Here is a 21625-nt window from a genome sequence, read left to right as displayed (position 1 = left end):
TGTAAAAAAACTGGGTAAAAAGACAAGATGCCAAAGAAAGATGTAGCACTCTGTTAGGGAGATAGGCACGCCACAAATAAAAACCTTATCAGACACAACTGTTTGTATTGTCAAAGTTCTTATTGTTTTTAAATTTGTATGAAAAATGCTAAATGTAACACAAAACCTATAAACATATGGAATCATTTTGTAAATGTACAATAATTGTATGTGCACAACAGTTGCATGTGTATAATACATGTGTTTGGGAGAGTATTTCAGGTGGATCAGAGTAAACATGCATGATACCATGTTGGTTTGATTCTTATATCAGACTAGGATGGGTGGTGCTTGAATGTTGGGAAAATAAGTATACAGTAGGATATGACCAAGCTTTTCCTGATTTACCCTTTCAAGGCACATTGGGATGACCCAACAGTAAACATCTTAGTGGTTAATGTATCTGTATGGAGCTGTGTGAAGGGCACTGACCCTGAACTCAGCACTAGAAACAACATGAGAGGTATGGGGCTCAAGGAAGAACTTCTGCTGATTGGACACAAGGGCTCATCCTACCAGACGGTAGCAGCAGCCGTTGGGATGAAAATCATAAAGAAAGGATGACAGAGAATGAGTAATGGTATGATGTAAAGCAAGAAAAATTATTAAGTCACATAAACATGCAAAATTCATAAAATAAAAATAATTGTAAAGTGATGAATAAAATAATTAATTCAGTGAATAAATCAAGAATGGATCAAAGGGAAAGACGGCACAGTGCTTTGGATCATACGAGAGAATTGATGAGAAACAGACTGAATTGACAGGCGCCAACATTGAGGCTCAGTAATCGAGCTGTTTCCAGCAATGTTCTCTGGACAGACGCACATCTGTGGTTGTGTCTTACATTTTCATTGTTGTCGAAACACACGTCAGGCCCTTTGCGGTATCTGGGATTCTGAGCCAGCTCACATGGATTAGGACCTTCGGCTAAACAGAAATTGTCAGGAAAAAGCGATACACCAGTCCCAGTTAACACTTACAACAGCATCTATTGAATGATCTCCTAATTTGCCTGCCAAAAAGCCTTCCAACTCATCAACCTTGGCTGGAGATATTTCCTCCGAAATGTTTGCTGATCTGCTATTAACATTTACGAGTACAACAAAGGATTTAAAAAAGGCGGTTCTAGAAATGATTATTAATGATACACACTACTTGTATGAAGAAATTTAAATTAATCTTTATCATTAAGTCATGACACATTGAAAAACAGCTGTATGTGTGTATTGTATGATTAATTTGAGGGTTGAATGGGGTCCTTATTAGCAACTTGAGACCTTTTTGACCCCATGGTGGTGATCCCTCATGATGACCTCTGCACTGCACACACCAGTAGGAAGCTACATTCACGACACATCTGTCAAACAGATACGCTGAACAAATGTACAGTATATATAAACTCACATTGTACATACATACAAACACACTGCGGCTCTTAACCTTAATTCATCCTGATGGCAGCATGCAGACCAGATGAATTAAACAAAGAAAGGTAATCTATGAGTAATGTGAGACAGGCTTTCATATGCCGTGCATCTGGTTTACTGTTCACCCCTGAACATTCAGCAGGGACCCACTGCAAACTCCTTAGGTGTGTGTCCTTGTATTGAGAGTTTAAAGCCCCCTTGTCATAAGAGTGATGGATGGAAGGCTGGAAAATAAAAAAGGAAGTGTAACTATGTTTGATTTTTACGAGTGAAAGGATACAGGGTTGTTCAGCCTGTCGCAGGGGCCTGGGGTCACAGGATAAACACGTTGCCTTGGCATCAGTGATCAGGAACACTAGGTTTGTGTTTGGTAGCTTCTCAGCACGATACATCCTAGAAAGCACACATGGCAAGACATTCATAGTGGTAAACAGTGTATAAAGTATTTATTCAGTAATATAGCTGTGCTGAAGGGATATCACGCAGCACCAAATGACATGCAAAGAGATATTCTGTACAATATACTGCATTTGCATATAGAGTGTATAGAATATGCTTTACACACACACAGGTATTTGTGCAGTTGTGCACAAAATTACACAGCTAAACCTCTTCTCTCGTCTGGGGATTGGCTTTTTATGGCAGTCATGAAAGTTTTTGTGTCTACAGTCGTTAACATTGGGGGGTAAAGCAGCAGACACGTGGGATTCAAAACACCCAGTAATTACAGCCATATTTAACTCCCTCCCACAGCACAAATTGACACAGAAAGGAGGTTAGAGCAAAGTGGATGTGCAGTGGTCCATGAATGTGTGTATTAGTGAGTTTGAAGTATAGCCAGGGAGCAAAGGAAGAAAAACAGATAAAAGAACTTTTGTGCTTCCCTCTGCAATTCCGGGCACTGACAGATCAAGGTAATCTGCATCTGATCAAAACTCACCAGAAAACAGCTGCCTGAAATCAGGCTGGAAAGCAGAGAGAGGCTAGGAAACTAACGCTATTCTGGACCCATCCCTGCACACCCACAAACAGAAGGATGTCCAGGAAGAAGACAAAATAAAGCAACCCATTTAATGCATGAGCAGACACACTCAGTAAAATGGGTGCAGATGTAGATTTTACACATATGACAATAGACCTACAGTACATACCTGGAGCAGTTTCCACAGTCCAGTACACCTGAGTAGGATTTTTCTTCATTGTCAAAGAAGTACTGAGTCTGCTCTGTGATGCAACTTTCCTTAAACATGGCATCTGGTATGTCATCATCCGGTGACTCTGCTAGAAATAAGACACACTTTTAATAAACAAAAACACTACAAGATATTTACTGAGAGAAAAGTGGGATATAAATCTGTCAAATAAAGACAGAGGTTGCAAATACCGCTTTGTCATCTAAGTATGACTTACAGTTACGTTTGCTTGCAGTTGCTTACCTGCTTCTAGAAGGTTCGGGAACATGAGACCAAGGAAGAGCTGCTGAAGTATCGACCTATACACAGAGAAGGAAAAAAACAAAATGAGTCACACAGATGAGTCATTAAGCCATCTTTAACTTACATTAAATTAAACAACAAAACTGTTTTATAGTGTTTGAGTCATTTGTGATCTAAATGTCAAGGGATGTATCAGTCATAACATTTTAAAAGTTGTGTATATTGCAGTTGGACAGTCATAGAAATATCAGTATATCGTTGTGTAACTGCTCTTGCCCTTCACTTACCGTCCAGCTTCATCCCTCAACAACATACATTTCTTTCTCATTTAAACTCCTACCCTAAAGTACAAATATACTCCCACTCACAACCAATACAAAAAGTGGAAAAACAAAACACAGAAACATAAACTGTACACTCACCAGGCAGCATTGGAGGCCCACCAGCCAATACTGAGCAGGTCTACAATAGTAGGCTGGAGAAAGACAATAAAACAGAGTCAGAGTAGAGTAAATTCCAAAATAAAGCAGACCGGGAATTTTCTTTTTAAACGTTATATTACTTTAATGAAACTAAAAACAGCCAGAAATAACAACTCTGCTTTTGTGCAAACAGTCAAGTTTCAGTTTACATCCGTGCTGTTCAAATTGTCATCACCTTCTCATTTAACCTTTTTCAATCTTTGTGTGAAATATTCTTGGTGAGTGATTGTGTTTTTAAGTTATGACCGAAAAGGAAAACTGTTGCCACGTGGACCTGACCCTTGACCACATAATTCTAATCTACTTTGACCCAAAGGGATATTTGTGGCAACACCTTCAAAGAATGGAACAGATGTCAAATCAGCCTAATACCTAATATTCCCAATATTTAAAAACTATAAGAATAAAGAATAGTTTTTAATCAAATATTTTTCACTGAGTTGGTGTCTTACCACGTAGACGGAGCGGGGTCCTGCTGCAGCCTTGCTGTCTTTCTCTGGGTCGCAGACGGACTGATAGTCATAGGTCTTGTTGAAGGAGTACAGGGAGGTGTTGACCAGGTTTATCATTAGCACAGGATCAACCTCTCCAAAGAACTGACCTATCTAGACGCGTTCAAATACAAACACACAAAAACGTAAAACCTGTCAACAAACACAGGGGAAGACTCTGCCTGTACAAACAAACCATACAGCTGTGAACCATCTCCTCTAATAGGGCTTTAAAGACATGGCCATTCCTTGCTGCGTCAGTGCACTGAACATTTGCTTTTAGGTGCTTAGCCAATCAAGATGAGTGTTAAAATGTTCTGTGGCAGCACATTTTACAGTCACTCCACTTCTAATGCCATGCCCTTTTCACCCTCTGTTGAAGCGGTGTGGATAGGCAAGTGTGGAGCTGCACTCCAGTGTCCCCAGTATGTGTGTCGATGTTACATTGCTGTCAGTGTCACAGTAGGTTTTCTGCAGCAGCAGGTAGGCTTTGCTTGCTGAACCAAAAGAGCAATTTAAGGTGAAATGTTTGCAACATAGAATTAAGGTAAACATTGTTATCCCATGATTGAAGTCAGAATAGTTCACTGTAGCTTCACAAGCAGCTGAACACCTGGTGTGAGCAATCAGGTAATAAGTCTTCTTAGTTGCAGCTTTCCTACTGCCTGAGCATTAACAATACATATAGCCCTGATAGAACAGCTGTAGCCATTATCATAGAATTATGGTTACTTGTTGTAAAGCTGCAGACAGACTTAAAATGATGCATGATCGCAAGATGTTAAAAAGGGATAGGAGGGTGCTTTTTCAAATGCCAGACATTGTGATAGAAGAATGGATCAAAGACAGCAGATGTCCCATCTTGACTGTCATGCAACATTTCCAGACCCTCTGCATGTCCTACAGCTGACACACAGGGGCCTATAGCAGCGTGAGAGAGGTGAGTTCACACAGCAGAGCTGACTTCTTGCATTCACAGGGGACTTGCATCACTTTACTACAGCCTCCATGACTGACTAAAACCCATCAGAATCTTCCCTTTGATCCTTCCCAGTCGCTAGTGCTTTACTTTACTGGAGACATCGATGTACTGCTGTCCTACAGGAGCTCTCAAACCGCTCACAGCTAACAGGCCATTATCATACCTTAGCAGAGTCATAAGCCCTTTATATGACCTCTATATGAGATTGATGGATCCCTGTGGCATAGAGGAGCTAGGTATAAAGTAAGGAAATGTGAATGCTGACATAGTATTTGATTTATACTTTTCTGACTATATGACCACAGATTTTTTATTTGGGATGGTTTATCAAATAATATGATCATTTGGACAAAAACAGCACAACAATTCAGTATACATGGTTGTAAAAACATGAAAATGAAGTCGGTAACTTACCAGGGTGATATACTCCTCCTGGTTTGACATCAGAAGAAATCCTCCATCATCCAGGATCACACAGTCTACATGCTGTAGGGGAAAAAAGATAGACACATTTGGAATTTAAAAACCAGCTTTCATTATTTATAAAGAGGAACTCATCAAGCTTCATTACAAAGGTTTCATTGTACCTTGTCATTCCTGAGACAGCCACAGATCTCATCTTTGCACTACAAAAGTGAACCAGAAAAGACATTTGTATTGTATAGCAACAAAGCTGACAAAAAATGAACGTATGATATAATGAGTCCTTATAAACACAACTTACATTCAGTTTCAGTGTAGCATTTATGAAACTGTTCATCCAGAATGAGACATTGAGTTTCACACCCACCACTACAAAAATAACCACAAAACAAGGATGATGCAAATATATTGAAACTTTTCATTTACTGTATATTGCATCACAGAAATCATCAAACTTGGGTTAGCAAGACTGACCTGCTGGCTTGAGCGTGACTTCACCAATCGTGACGTCCACTGCTTTGCTCACTAGAATACCTGACTCAGTAACAGACTCCCTTACCTCAGCTGCAGCAGAGAAGGGATACAGAGGGGAAGAGAATGAAATCATAGCAATTTAACCTAAATCATGGTTCAAAAAAACTCCTGGCAGGGATAGTTTCATAAGTGGAATCACAGTAAAATAGGCATAATCGCTATCCATTGTGGGGAATTCCATGCATTTTTAGCTGCTTGTAATTTATGTGAGTGGAGCAAAGTCTGAAAGACCAGTACATGTGTTAATCCAGTCAAGTGTAGCTGAAAGCGCAGCTACATTACACTGACATTTGCCTGTCCTGATGTCTGTTAAAGAGATCAGCGGAGATAACAGGAAGCAGGGCAGGAGGGAGATGGGGGGAGGAGGGAGTGCTGACAGACACAGCGGGAAAAGGAGAAAGATAAAGAGTGATATCAGAGGCCTAAAAGTGTGATCTTTGCCAGGAAAATTGCGATGACGTCCAAAGGCTTAGAGCAGGATAGGCCCAGTGCCAGAACACATTGAAGATCCTCAAACATACAACAGTGCACAAAACATACACACTGTCCACCATTTCAGAAAACTTACGGAAGTATGGAGCCGTGAAAATATAAACTTCATTGTCCAGGGTCCGTTTGTAGAAGCTGGACTCGTATGTCTCCGGATTCTCAGTCCAATCTTCTCCAGTACTGAAAATTAGTATTGTATCATATATGGGCCATTAATTCCATAACACCAAGCGAAAGTGTTTGATGTATCGGAAAAATGTGTATTTAATACTTTAGCCAAATTTAGTCATCAAAATAGCGATCAAATCTAAAGTACTTGATATACTGCATATCAAAAAACAGTATATCAAAAGTGAGTTTCAGGTTTTATAGGCACGAGGAATACGCTTAAATTTTCAGCTGGAGTATAATAACCTGACCAAGCGAAACCCCCCACATTTAGGTTAGACAAAAGAAGCAGCGAGGAAATGTAGGAAAATGAGCTGCGTTTGGCTGCTGGATGAGTGGTTATGACCCGTGTCCTGTTCTGGCTTGGCAAGCTTTGGGAGTTCAGCTGAAAGTGTCTAATCCTCTCTGTTCTGGAAAATAACCCAGTGGAGCAGTTGAGTAAGGCAGCCAAAAAGTGCTCAACTCAAGAGCATTACAGTCTGTATCCATTTTCATCTCACACATTTACACCAGAAAATATTTGGGCAAGTCTTGACGGGATGTTTAACGACGCCAGCACTAACGCGAGAAGTGAAACTGAGTAAAGAGAGAGGAGATTACCTTCTTGGATAGACTCTTGTGATTCCTCCATCTGTGGCTACAAACCTGGCCACTATCCCATCCCTGAAAACATGGAAAACAGCATGCAATCAAACATCAAAGCCAATCACACTGATTAGAAAAAGTGTTTGTGATTTGTAAGAGCAAGATGCAGACATGACACAGATCGTATATGCCCACAGTCACTTGCCTTTATATGTCCTAACGTTAAACAGTTACCCTGCAGTGTGAGTGTAAGTGTTTGTTCAGATTATTTCAGACAAGTGGGCATACCATGAAAGGAAACACACTGATGCAATTATATTATTTTTCTCTAGAAACAGCAAGTCTTGGCAGAGCTCTAGGTTGGGTGTGATATGCATTCTGTGCTTTGCTTTCATCGTGTTTCTCTAGTTGTACATGATCAAATCACCCAGAGTACAAACGATAGATTGAAACTCTAGCTCAGTAACTCGGTAAATTGAGCATGAAATAAGCGTCGACTATTGTAGTACAGAGCAATAGTGGGCACATATTTCCATATATGAAGAATGTTTTTAATAAGCACTGCAAGTGGTGCATTGTAAAGAGAGAAATATTTAAGACTCACACTGTCTGCTCGTTCCAAAGTTTAACCAGTCCAGCTGTCAGACCTGCATCCAGAATTAGTCGGTTCACCAGGGACATATTACCTGTCGACGCAAGACAAGATACATTTTGCATATTGCAAAAATCTCCACATAAACTCTGCTCAATAGGGAAATATGGTTGAAGCAACGCCAGCCTTTTGTGTAAAGAATCTTGGCAGGACATATTGATATGTTCAGGGTATCTCCACATTTTTCAAGTACAAATTGAATGACTTTTAAGACCTTTTTAAGACCTGTAAAAGGAAAAAATTATACCAATACAAAAAAAAAAGTTTTATTGCATTTGAATTACGGGAAATATTCAGTGCACATTACCCAACATGACTGCCTTCGCATTAAAAATGTTTTTAAAAAAATTGTACGGCAGTAGACCAACGGAAACCAATGTCCCCCTGCATTCACCATCACTCCCAGGGCCCTAATTTAAAAGATTGCGCAATACGCAAACACCGTCACGCACTTAGTAAAGCTAATTTAATAACATACCCCTACCAGCAAACATGGGCATTAGCAAAATTAGCAAAATGTATGTGCGCATGTTATTTAATTATCTTTAGTAAGAGGGTGACGGTGTTTGAGCATTGCGCAATCTTTTAAATTAGGGCCCTTAGTCACTACAACTGACCTATAATAAAAAAAAACAAAAATCTCAATTTGTTCAAGAAAAGCGGGACGAACATTAGAGGGGACTGTAGAAAGAATGTAACACTCACGACAACTAACATGTCAATTTGTTCAATAAATGTGCAAAGAAAAGTGCAACAAGTGTCTTTTGTTTTCAGAAAATTGTTCGACCGCCCACTCATGAATCACTCATTTGTCGTAGCTCAGCAGCGTGCTTCTCTATGTCAGTATTTAGGACTAGCAACTGCTCATGCTTTTCCTTTGCTCGTCTGCTCAGTACGTTGGACTTGGTGATGAGTGTTGCCATCTTGGTCCCTGCAGAATTCTCCGCTTGCTCAGCATTGCTTGCTTGGAGACTCGCGCAAACATCCTGGATTGATTTTCTCCTCTTCTTCAGCTCTTCAAGGCTCTCTTCAACATTCTTTCTCTTAAGCGTTTGCTCACCCCTTTCCCTTTTGCTTTTTTCCTCATCCAGGTAAGCTCTGTACCTGTTGTGTGCAGTTGCACAGTAGTTCAGCATCTCTTTTGTACTTTGGTCACTATGCCATACACTCTGACATGGTCACAGACCAGTCTCTGTGCAATAACGGTTTCCTCTACTATGTTGCATGTTTCCACCTCTTTATTGACATTTTATCCATTTGGGCCTCAGAGGATGATGTCAAATGATGATGAACCTGGGTTGGGAAGCTTCTTCGTTTTGACCAGGTCCACGTACTTCACAATGGGGGGCCAAATTTGTACGGCTTTTTCGAGCCACCGACGGCCAAAGAAAGGTAAAGGGAAGGTTGATGATTCTGCTGCAGAACTGAAGTCCTCTCTTCTTGCTGGTGCACAATTGAATAGAGAGTTTAGGGCTCTTAGCACTTTCTCCACCTGCCATACTGCAAAACCACTCTTGAAAGAGTTGTGTTGGGTATGAAGGCCACAACTTCCCACAATTTCGAGTTGAGCCCCAACAAATTGCTCGCTGTGCTCTTTTTGGAGTTCCACAAATTTCCAATTAATATGGGGTCCATCCATTGACAAGGAGACCATGTTCTTCAGCTTGAAATCTTGAAATCTTTGTTTACTCTTTGAGATGAGCTCCTTTTTTATGTAAGGAGCTATTCCAAATCGCACAAGGTACGCGGTTTTGTCCCTTCCACAAGTGAAAAGTTTTAGCACTTTCGGAATCGGGAAACATTTCACGGAAGACTGTGTGAATGTTGTCGTTTGAGGTGTATGACTGGTGACGACTAACTGTGTGAAAAACCCACAGCACTTCTGCCTTCAACGTGGCTGTGGGTGAAAACGAGTTGAATGGTGTCTGACTGGAATTGGGCCCTGAAGACTTTGCCAGAGTGTATATATATTAGTTGTAACAGCCAACCTAGAAGTAGCGCCAGCAAAGGACTCTATGGGCATTGTACTCCTTTGAATACCTGCATAGCGCTTGTGTTTTTCTGATATCATGTGCAAATTTAGTGCTTTGTACCCCATTGTGCCAAGTTTGAAAGTTTTTCGACAAAGTTTTCACTGGCCTCATAGGAGCTGGACGGTTTCAGCCAGCCACGATACTTGTCGTCCTCCAACCACTTATCATTAAATTTGCATTTACCCATTGTTAACCTCAGCGTCGTGTTCCTTTTTTCCACGGCAGCTGGATAACTACGTTCTTCTTCTACGTTAAAATGCAGATCACAGTCATACAAGGCATTCTACTGCCACCTACTAAGCAGAGTGTGTGCTAGCCTACCTATTTCATGTAAAAACAAATAGGTATTGGACGTTACAGGATATAAAATAACATGTAAAATAAAATATACACATTCAACTAAAAATAGACACACTCATTCATTCTGCCCCAGGTAAAATTGAATACCTCCCCTCCTAAAATGTCAGACCTTTTAAGACATTTTTAGACCTTGAATATCTAAAACTACTGTAAATGTAAGACTTTTTAAGGATCCGGGGGGACCCTGTATGTTGTGCTTTGGTCACTACTGATGTGCCACTTTACACACAGCATTGCACTTAGTCTAGTATTTTCTTTTTTCAGCTGATCTGTTAACTGGCTAGCATGAATGAAACTGGGCAGACAAGTGCTAAAGTGTCTGAAGATGATAGACAAAGAGAAGTTGCGTCGAGCCAAATCGAAAAGTTCTTTCATGGAACCTGTTAGGAAATCTTCCAGCTGGGAGACATGTTTTTGTAGGTCTTCTGAGTGATTATTAGACAGTCAGTCAGCAGGGAGAAATCTTTGAAATGTTTGCTGTTGCTGCTTTAGAAGAGACAATGCCAAGATATTGAGTCTGAACCCTGTTGTAAAGAAAATTACTTTTTTTTTTAAACGTAAGGACAGTTAAATACAGCTTCCCTTGAGTGTTGTTTTTAATCATGTCCATACATTTTTTTATAAAGACTTTGAATTGCAAAATAAAATTGTGAGACCATACTGCACAAACAGCAACAGAATGAATGCATCTTTATATGGCTTGACCTTGGGTTGAAATGGATCAAGGCTATCTAAATCCATTAGCTGGAGGATGGTGGTAAGCCATACTAAAGTGGAGATCCATTAGATGATGACAAATCAAACACTGTGAGTCATTGTGTAGCATGACAACATCAAGCTTCTAGGAAACTCAGTCAATCGAGCTGATGTCATTCTGCTTCGACCGCACTGATCTAATGACCAAAGTAATGCTCTGACCTTCAAATGTTGACCATTGTGATATCAAAGTATCGCCGTCTGACTAACAGTAAAACACACCATGCATATACAGTAGAGACACACCCCGACTCTCATTACTGCACACATAGCAAAGCTTCACACTGTATATGGATTAATATGTTGGTCAGGGTTGTCATAATACTCATATGAATACAAACAGCAAACTGATATCACAACCTGTGTAGATGTGTCAAGTGAAATAACAGTGAAAAAGATGCATGACTCACATGCATCAGGGGGGTTCCTATCAATGTACTGGCTGAAGTCGAGGACAAATTGGGTGTTGTTGAGTGACAACTTCAGCTCTTTGCAGTAACCCCTGAAGGAACAGTATTGATCAGATTCAATCTCAGCCCCTTGCTCGGTCCTATACACCGACAGTGTGATTGTTTGATAGTGTTGGGGTCACTCACCTTGGAGCAATGTAGGTGTAACCATACTCATCAAAACTCTCCTGCTGTATGGTTTCCAAAGCTTTTGCAAAACAAAGATTTGGGTTTAGGCAGATAAGATTATGGATGTTACACACAGTGAATTAGGCGCTGGTCGTCAAGATGATGTTAATCAGGAAACACTTCACAAGTAGATGGACTAAACACATATACACACATGCACAGACACATATAATATTGGACATATGAGAGGTGATCGATTAAGTTACAGAGTAGGGATGAGGATGAAAGAGGGGAGCTACAAATTACTGAGTGAGAAATACTTGCCTTCTTGCCCTGTAGAGACCCCAGAAAAAGTCGAGTTGCGGAGAAGAGAAAGTAGGAAAGACAAACGGTGATAAAAATGCATTCATCCTCGGATAGAGCCATACCTTGAAAATTGAAAATAGTTCACACAGTAGGTAATAAAAAAAATCTATCATGACGTGGAAGAATATTACATCTAATTGAAAAACTTGAAATAGATTGAAAAATGCAGAACAGTAAAGGCTCAGGAGGAAGGCATGGAAGGGACAGCACGTAAATGCATACAATAATAAAGAACAGTCTTACTACTCTATGCTTTGACTGCTCTTGCTCTGGATTTCATTTAAAATACTATCTGGTAATTCTTATCTCATAAATGACATGACAGGCATGGACGTTCTTCATTCACTGGTCTCTTAAAATGATGAAATTTTTGACATTTCCTTTAAAATATACTGAGTCGTGCGGGGCAGTCTGCATAAAAAATTACTGAGCGCTGAGTCTCCTCGAGTTCGTAAAATCTGGTGCAGGATGAAACGACGTCCTTCACATAAAACATAACAGGCAGATTCATTGTCCCTCTGTCTCTATAGGCTGGGCAGGGTGTCTCTATGTCCAATTGCTTTCCACAATGCATTTTTCTTTTCTTTCTTTCTCTTTATTCCCCTGTCACCATCTACTCAACGCCAGTATTAGGTCATTTATTGAATGCATGCAGCAGTTCTGCCGTATGGATAGAAAAACTATTCATCTAAAACACCCTTGACTAGGGACGCTCCATAAAGTATTAAAAGGACAAGTGGCTGCAGGATCCACCTACTGCAGGGAAGTGGAAAGATGGATCGAGGTATTGGTGGTCTGGCTCCGGTGTGAAACTCTATATGGCTGTACGGAGAACTTTAGAGTCCCAAACTCCCTATCGGAGTAGTCTGTGGCAGCAAGGCATGGTGTGTTACTTTCTTTAACAGGCCTGTAAACGTTCTGACAGTCTTTATAGCATGGTGACAGACTCGTTATTGCAGAGAGGGAGTGATACAGAGGCCGAAACACTCAGTCAAAATCTCATCTGTTGGAATAACTGCACCATTAGCCATTTATGCTTTGTGCTGTCACATCAAAGATATGAAAAATCCACTAAAGCCAGATGGTTTTGTGCTGATTCCAATGATTTTCTTTCATTTATATCCCTTGATCAAAGTGTCTTCCCATGCCTCTACAAAGTAATGATTAAGCATTCATACCTCAGAGTCCATCCATCTATATGTAATCATGTAAATACTGTATATAGAGGACACGCATGCTTATGCAGTGGAAAAGCATCAGATGGAAAGACACAACACGAAAAAGCCATGGATGACATAGAATAGCGAGTACTTGCCCCAAGAGGAAGCTGTGAGATTCCCATGTGAAAGCAGGACAGGAGAGAAAAACTTGCATTAGAATCAAAATGCCAAAAACAAAACCAAGAGTGTATAGTATGTGTGTATATGAACGAGTTTTGTCCTTGTAATTATTAGCCCATGTTCTGAGCTGTTAGGAGAAGCAGCCAAAGTGTTCCATACAGCAATACAGCCTTGAAAGCACAAACACAGCAAAAAAAAAAGCAAGCTGAAAAAATAAAGCAGGGAATGGAGAGGGATAAAGGAGAAATAAGGAGAACAAAGGGAGGACAACTTCACAGATTAGATAGAGAGACAATGGAAAACAATCTGAGTAAATCATGTTTGCTTCAGGTTGCCTGTTAGCCTGAGACAGATCTGGTAAAGTACAGATGGACTTTATAAGAGGATGGTAGAGCTGAAATTGGCCATTGAGACATAGAGAAAGTGGGGAGCGCAGAATGAGGAAATTAAAATAAATGTAGTATGAGAGGTGATAATGAGCATTAACAGCAGGCAAAGGAAGTTTCTTTTTCTCCAAACCCTGGAAGAGGGCCAGAGAGGGGGAGTAAATAAGAAGAGAAGAGAAAAAATTGACAAGATCAAAAGATCCTGTGCTTTGGCTGGGTGTGGGAGAAAGAAGGCATGTGGATGAGTATGTGTGGGAGTGCGGGGCGACTGACCAGTGGGTTACACTACAAAAGAAAAGCACCGCGGGGATCCGCTGATCTGAGCAGCAAATACAAAGGAGTGGTTGTGGTTCCAGCTAGGAGCAAGAGGAGATACTGAAGAGGACAACCCAAGGAAAGTATGCATGGGAGCTGGTTGTGAGAAACCAGCTAAATTAAATCTGATTGGTTGGTTTGAACACTGTTTATCATGAGTGTGTATGCTATACTTACACATAGCTTTGTATTTGTCATCCCCCAGATTTGCTTGAATGAAGTGTTCACTGTATTTAGGCAGAGCAAGAGCCAGGCTGCAGAAAAAAAAAAAAAATCACTGTCACAATGATGATAGGATGCTTAGCTCAGTTGTCATTAAAGCGAGTGAAAGCGGTTTTAGGACACTTAAACTAAAGCAAGCAATGTTTTCTATATTGCTCTGTGAGTAGTTTAAAGTACTTAGTATTTGCATGAGATACAAGAGAATGTATTAAAATCAACAGAAAAAATACAAAGCTGATTAAGGTTTCCATGTTTTTCAGAAAGGCTTTGCTGCATGTTCAAAAATAATCCCTTAAATGTGTTTCCCATCAACCAAGCCGAGCCTGCTATTAGAAACATGAGAGTGACCCCTGTTGGCTTAAGTAGTGTCCTCCATCATCTGGAGTGCTCTTGAGTAGTTAGTGGCAGTGAGTTGTATTAAATGAAAGAGACGGATTAATAAACCATGAAGGCTAAATACAAAAGTGCTGAGATGGCTTACCTGTAATCTGTTCCATTGACCGGTCCAAACGTGTATGTCCGAACTCCTCGATCGATGTACCTCTGTCAAAGATAATATACACAGGAACTGGCATTTATAACTGCTATGTAATGTTAAGGTCAGTACCGTTCAATGTTTTATTGTTTACAATTTAAAAAGGAAATTTCCGGTTTGAGTGTTAAGTTTTTTTTTAAAGAATAAAATTGGAAAATTCACAATTAAAAACATTTCTTTGGAAATATTGATAGAAGTAGATATAATATATGTGAAGAAATATGAAAATAAATATTTAAACTAACTGCTGCTTCAAAATGAGTTATTTAAATAGTTAAAACAGTACATTTACAGTATGTTTCTGTTACAAAAGACAAACCTTTTCCTTTGTACAATGAAAGACACTTTGCACTCCTAATATATTGGTATTTTAGTTTGCCTACTTAACATCTCTGCAGCATTTCTGCAGAATATGCAGCTGCAAAGCACAGGCATGGTAGGAGACCTCTACAAAAGCATCCACACTAATTTAAAGTTCCCCCGAATGTTGAGCTTCTCTCAGTATATTTTCTTACCTCATCTTGAGTTTTTACCAGAGTGTTAATGGTACGTTCGCCTGTCTCACCATCAATCATCATTTTTCTGATCTATTGGGAGAGACGAACAAGCAGACAGTGTAAATGTACTGTAGTTCAAACGTCACTGTATCTGATTCAGTGAATCTCAGCTGACTTAAAAACATTCTGTCTCACAACCGCAGTCTAATAAATTAGGAACACTGAGTAAATCACATGCAGGGGCTTGTCATGATAGCTTTATGAGGAGACATGAGACATCTGGCACCTGAATATTTGGATGCATATCCTCCTCTGAATATTTGCCTGTGTGTGTGTGTGTGTGTGTGTGTGTGTTTTTGTCTGTATGTATGTGTATATGTCAGGGGGATTTCAATGTATCAGAACACTCCACCTCCACTTTGATGTCATTCTCCAGTTCAGCATCCAGAAAGTCCAGGGTAACAGGTTCCTGGAATTTAGGATTCTAAGAAAAAGGATGATATTTCAATCTGAAGAGTCCAATAATATACTGCACTCATGCACGTACGTACTCACGCACACAAGCATGCATGCACGCACGCACGCACGATTGCACAAACTTGATGACAGAATAAGAGGATTGATGTGAACAAAGAAGAAGAAACCTTTAGCCTTAGCCTGCGTTGCTTGAAACAAAGTTTATAATGTAATAACCCCCTTTCATATCACTCTATCGAAAGCCTGCTGAGTTGATAGAGTAAGGAGTAATAAAGTTCAGTGGACCGTATTATGATTGTTATTCAGAAATGGGGATCGCTATGGCAATTGGCCATTGAGCGGAAAATCCCCTGCATCTTAGAATTGGCATTGCATTGAATTACATAAAGTGGACTTCAATTATTTTAGCCAAACTGCTCTTTTGATTTAAATTCAAGAGTAATGCCAATCATTTTCCTTAACATATGACTCCAATGAAGTCCATGGTGTAAAAACAGAGGGCACCATATGGCAGTATTTTGACAACATATCTGTGACACCAGACATAGCTGAATCAGATTTGATACAAAGTGACACTGGACCCTATTAATGTCTTGTCTTAAAAACCCAATACGTCTGAGTGGCTTTATGGTGGTATAAAATGGTAGCAGTAATCTAGTGCTTCTCTATAAAACAGCACTACATGGAATCTGATATGAGCCTGTCCTCCAAAGCGTTTGTTCACTCGGTGACTCAAAATTTGGGGTGATGTGGTGAAGAATTTTTCTACAAAATGTTTTTATTTTATGTTGACCTGTGCAATGATGCTTTGAAAGAAGTAAAATAATAAGGGGAAGACGCTTAATATTAAAATAAAAAAGCATGCAATAAATAATAAAGCAATAAGCAAAATACTCAATCAAATAAAAAGCATGTGTTCATTTTCTTACATTTGATGGTAGGTTAAATGAAATGAAGCAACAAAGACCAATGATGAAGAGGAAGCATTTCAGCATGAAAATGAGAAAAAGAAAGAATGAGAGATCAAGAGGTACAGCACTGAATGAAACATCGAACATACACACCAACAGAAAAACAGGAGAACATATGAAAAGAGCAAAAACGGCAACACTGGTGGTGGGAACAGCAAAAGAAAAACATCAAATGTCAGAAAAAAAGAAGAGAACCATGACAAGTGAGTGAAAGAATACTGTATGTCAGCAGATGATTAGCAAAGGTGAACTTGGATGTTAGATTAAAATAAAAATGCTTCTGCAACTTAGAGGATTTGTGTTATTATTAAAGATGTACAAACAAAATCATCCCGTGACTGATTAAATGAGACGGGGAGTGATTGACAGGCCCTCCACACATACACACAGTAGCAAGGGTTGATGGGAAAAAATAATGAGCAATCTGTCGTGCTTGAATACAAAATATCAGTGATATCTGCTATAAATGCCATATGTATAAAGTGGAGGAAACCACCATAATGTGGACTGGTGTTTTTTAAGCCTTGAGTTTGGCATTTTTGCCATAGCCATGTTGTTTTTTTTGGAAACAGAAGTGACACAAGAGAGCGGGGTAAAGGAAAACCAAACGGTATCCAAGGAGTTTCAAATGAACAAATTGGTACCAATAACTTTTATGTGAACGGGTAAAAGCTCAGAAAAGCTCCGACCACACATTGGGGTATCAACCTGTCAATCACAAGATGCCATGCCTTAAAAGACCTTGCTTTATTATGAAATTAACTCTACATCGGACCATACTTTACAAAATAAAAATTATGGTGGATTTATAAGGACTTAAAACTAGCTAAAGGGACTATAAACTCAAAGTTATTTAACTTAGACTTCTATGCAAATACTTGTTTTTGCAACCAGCAGGACATTAAAATATATTCACTTTCATATCAGCTTCACTCTTATGAAATGCAACAATAAATGTGTACATAGAAAATGTATAGGAAAGCAAAAGTAGCCAACAACACCTCTAGGACTATATGACTGATGCTATATCTACTGGACTACAGTACAGAACACTGAACATTGCTAACTTAAGGAGCTACCTCTGCTATCTTCAGTACTTCTACTTTGTCTCACCTCGTGAAAAGTGACAGCATATTTATTAGTGAGCCTGAGTTTCCTGTTACGAATCCGTTTCTAGGAAGGTTATGAAAAGATGCACAGTTTGGTTTTCAAAAATGTCTCTGTGTGGGGGCTTGGGGTTCCAAAGAAAAACAAACTTTTCAAATACATACATTGTGTCATTTCCAGCTGCGATTCAGTAACCATTTCTAAGCAGTATTGCCACACATGGACACACGCACGCACACACACACACACACACACACACACACACACACACACACACACACACACACACACACACACACACACACACACACACTTTGACCACAGTTAAGTCTTTCAGTGTGGGCAAGAACATTGTGAAAGAACAAAGAAGAGGAGGGAAATCTCCTGTGTTCCAAATAGGGGGAGAGAGATAGGTCATCATGGCCCCAAAAACTGAACTCAGTCCCATGCAGCACATGGCCACTGTGCAGCGGCCTGTCAGAACCTGCTTGCCCCGGGCTGAAGGTAGTGGGTTTGAACTTCTTGTGGGGTTGTGGCTAATCATCACCAGGTGTCATATTAATACTTTCCAGTGGCTGAAAATTCAGTTTCCTTTATTTGAGTTTTAAAATAAGTCAGACAAAACACAATTGATATGGTACCACGCGCAGTTTTGCTGGATATTTCTGTTAAATTTGAACTTGAGCCTAATTATACAGTAGTTTAAGTTGTTATGAAATCAAACATACTCAAATGTAATTGGCTAATATTAAGCTTGTACAATAGAAGCTGCCATAAAACAAATAATACTCTTTTGCTTCATACAAAACTTAATCTAAATTCAAATGCCATTTATTCCTATGGATAAAAAATGTAATTATATTATGGGGTGTACTACTTTCACTTTCAAACACATTATCTCTTTTTATGCCCCACAGCTTCTTTTCATCCTTCATTTTTAAACATTTATGCCAGTTCCCTTCCAAGCCTACATATCTTTTTTATGACACATGGTAATGTGTGACCTTCTAGCAAACATCTGAGCACTGACGATATCAAGTCATACTCTAGCCGGAGAATTCATAATTTCTTTGAAAATAATAGGGAGATGGCATATGAAAACGTTTGAAATGAACCTGCTTAATCTGCTGGATTGCATATTACTCATTGAGCGAAAGCAGTGATTGTGTAATCATTAGGAATTTTTAGAATATAAGAGTTTGTGTAAGTAAGGTGTTTGGCCAGATGCCATACCTTTGGCTGGAGATTGGGGTGCAGCAGGACATATCCATTTGGATCAATGGCAAAGTAGTATCCATTTGGACCAATCTGAAGGGAAAAAAAGAACAGAGGAGTGGGGAATTACGTATGTGTAGAGATAACTACATGATGCCTATAAATAAAGGTGTGAAAACAACTAATAATAGGTGTTAAATATGTGTAAAAGAAATGCTTTAGTGATCCTAAAAAATATATATACCTTGCAACAATGGGTCTGTAATTAACAGCAAGAATTGTTATTCTAGTAAGATTTGATTTAGACGTTAGAAAAAAGCAACACGTCTAATGAAATCCCATCACTCACAAATAGCACCAGAGAAAAGTGTCACAAGACTTTTGGTTGGAAACAAATTTTTGTCAGCGGGCATGTGATCACATGTTAGACTCACTGTGAAGCGTGGTGTGAGCTTCTTGATGTCCCCAAGAGACACGTCAATCCCCATCACACCAAGGATCAACTGATTCTGGTGCTGAGATAAAGAAAATGATAAAAAGACAACACATTTATTCATCCAATCCAGCTACTGTTGACTGTGTGCAGGTTTATATTTACTGCACCTCGCCATTCCTGTCATCTTTGGTCTTCGTTTTATTGAAGACAGGTAGAGTTCCAGTGATGACCAGACCCAGCTCCTGATGGAGAGTCAAGCAAATGCGCTTATGAACTCGGGAATATGATTACGTTAGATTATCACTGCAGGAGCATTATTTCTGTACTGTTAAATTAATTGTAGCACACAAAGTGTTATATACCAGAGCATCAAGGTATACATTAGTCCACTGGACCTGTTTAGCCTGCTTGTCAGCCAGAACCATTGGTCTACCCAGCACATCCAGATACTCCTACAATGTAAAAAAAACACATTTTCCAAATGAATGCTTTAATGATTTTTTAGTTCTTAATTAATGTGAAAAATAACATATATATAATGCACTAACCTGTGTGTTTATTCTGATCGCTCCAATGGAAGGAATTTCATAAAAGTAACCTAAATAAATGTAAGACAGATTAAAAAAAGGTCACAATGTCAGCGGAGGTTGGGTTCAAGAAAGCAAAGAAAAAACGAGATTTTGTTTATGTGTGAGTGATGAGATTAACCATTTAACCCATTCTTAACCCCCCCTTAGTATTTAAAAAAAATATGTTCATTATGACTGCCCCAACCTTCTTGTTTGTTAAGTATCATTTTATACCACCCTTGAAGCGGGTTAAAATTCAACATGAAATGCTTTTGAAATCAGTACCAAGGTCTAGTCGACTTTAAAAACTTGATTTAATACCAGGATTGTTATTGGTAGCTATATTCAGTATAGATGTGTGTGATGATCTGTCGTCTACCTTTGTTGGAACAGGCCATCCATTGAATGGGTCCTTTATCATAGTTGTGTTGTCCTACTGAGAAAGTGAAGATCCTCACCTGGAGCACAAGATTCAATTCAACAATATTAATCATAATATAACCCTTAAAATGAGAAACAATTGGGTAGGTACATTTCAGCTAAACTAATATTTACAGTTTTTCTCTATTGCTTAAACACATTTTGTGATACTGCCCTCACTTTTCACAAAACTCTAAACACAAAACACTTTTCTAAAGCTACGTACACACAACCTCACAGTCTCTTTTCAAAACCAACCCATCACACCAAAACAGTTGCTCATATGCTCAAAACCAACCCATCACACCAAAACAGTTGCTCATATGCTCAAAACCAACCCATCACACCTAAACAGTGGCTCATATGCTCAAAAGCAAACTTTGACACCACAATACCACTCAAGGCCTGCAAAAATGTAAACACTACTGAGCATCATTAACCACGTTACCCAAAAAATTGAAAACACCATTTTCAGTGTGAGACTTCTTTTTTTACAGTTTCACAACTGCCAGGATGCATTTGAGCAACCCTTATTTATTCTCAAATATGTATTGGGCATTTACTATAGATTTGTGCATTTCATAGGAATAATGAATAATACATAAAATGCAGTAATATCACAACGTAATGCAGAAAATGAGTACTGTAAACTCCATGGAGGATCCATTACACACAATAGATAAAGTACAGTAACAATTGAAAACACAATGTTCAGGGTGCGATCTCTTTTATTAGGCCTACGTTGTACATGTAAATTGACACAGTATGTTGACACTGCAATCATTGGGCGGCATCACGTCGTCGGACTGGGTCGGGCCACAGTACCTCATCCACGTCACAGGCAATATTGTCCATAGCCAAACATCGTGGGAAGAATGCCCTGGCATGCCGCACCCAGCCTTGGAACGCCTCCACAGCCACATCATCACAGGCCAGGTCCATAGCCCTGAGAAGGTTCTCTCTGGTGTACGGTTGGCGGTCATAGACCTTCTGTTCTGTTCTCTGAAGGCCCGAATAATGGTGGCCACTGAGAATCGGCTTAGGTTTGGTTGGACTCGTTGTCCAGCTTCGGTCATTGTCATGCCGTGGACAATGACGTGGTCAATGACCGTTGCTCTCATTTCATCTGTGATGAAGATGCGTTGTCTTGCTCGCCCTCCTTCTCCTCTCCCTCCTTGGCCTGCTCCTCTACCTCCTTGACCTGCTCCTCTCCCTCCTTGGCCCGCTCCTCTACCTCCTTGACCTGCTCCTCTCCCTCCTTGGCCCGCTCCTCTACCTCCTTGACCTGCTCCTCTCCCTCCTTGGCCCGCTCCTCTACCTCCTTGACCTGC

General features: G+C 39.7%; 1 protein-coding gene across 2 annotated transcripts in view; it reads right to left on the bottom strand.

The window, feature by feature from the left end:
* The window catches only part of LOC134883824 (voltage-dependent calcium channel subunit alpha-2/delta-1), a 67781-nt gene that overhangs the window by 3437 nt on the left and 42719 nt on the right, over nt 1-21625 (bottom strand). Inside the window, exons 13-39 of one of the 2 annotated variants that reach the window (XM_063912265.1) lie at nt 20254-20332; nt 19854-19903; nt 19668-19757; nt 19473-19547; nt 19304-19384; nt 18888-18962; nt 17661-17720; nt 15512-15568; nt 15118-15189; nt 14549-14610; nt 14023-14099; nt 11457-11517; nt 11271-11362; nt 7664-7745; nt 7075-7137; nt 6386-6486; nt 5758-5847; nt 5585-5652; nt 5448-5486; nt 5275-5346; nt 3840-3992; nt 3328-3380; nt 2906-2961; nt 2621-2750; nt 1750-1862; nt 887-969; nt 472-551 (exon numbers count right to left, since the gene is read on the bottom strand). In XM_063912265.1, the coding sequence (XP_063768335.1) occupies nt 472-551; nt 887-969; nt 1750-1862; nt 2621-2750; nt 2906-2961; nt 3328-3380; nt 3840-3992; nt 5275-5346; nt 5448-5486; nt 5585-5652; nt 5758-5847; nt 6386-6486; nt 7075-7137; nt 7664-7745; nt 11271-11362; nt 11457-11517; nt 14023-14099; nt 14549-14610; nt 15118-15189; nt 15512-15568; nt 17661-17720; nt 18888-18962; nt 19304-19384; nt 19473-19547; nt 19668-19757; nt 19854-19903; nt 20254-20332 (2114 nt within the window). Of the gene's footprint in view, nt 1-471; nt 552-886; nt 970-1749; nt 1863-2620; nt 2751-2905; nt 2962-3327; nt 3381-3839; nt 3993-5274; nt 5347-5447; nt 5487-5584; nt 5653-5757; nt 5848-6385; nt 6487-7074; nt 7138-7663; nt 7746-11270; nt 11363-11456; nt 11518-14022; nt 14100-14548; nt 14611-15117; nt 15190-15511; nt 15584-17660; nt 17721-18887; nt 18963-19303; nt 19385-19472; nt 19548-19667; nt 19758-19853; nt 19904-20253; nt 20333-21625 lie in introns of both variants that reach the window. The other variant, XM_063912273.1, reaches the window with a different exon arrangement.

The sequence above is a fragment of the Eleginops maclovinus genome, chromosome 2, assembly GCF_036324505.1.
Source record: "Eleginops maclovinus isolate JMC-PN-2008 ecotype Puerto Natales chromosome 2, JC_Emac_rtc_rv5, whole genome shotgun sequence".
Classification (NCBI taxonomy): domain Eukaryota; kingdom Metazoa; phylum Chordata; class Actinopteri; order Perciformes; family Eleginopidae; genus Eleginops; species Eleginops maclovinus.
The sequence above is the reverse complement of the archived record's forward strand: the minus strand, read 5'-3'. Positions and strand labels throughout refer to the sequence as shown.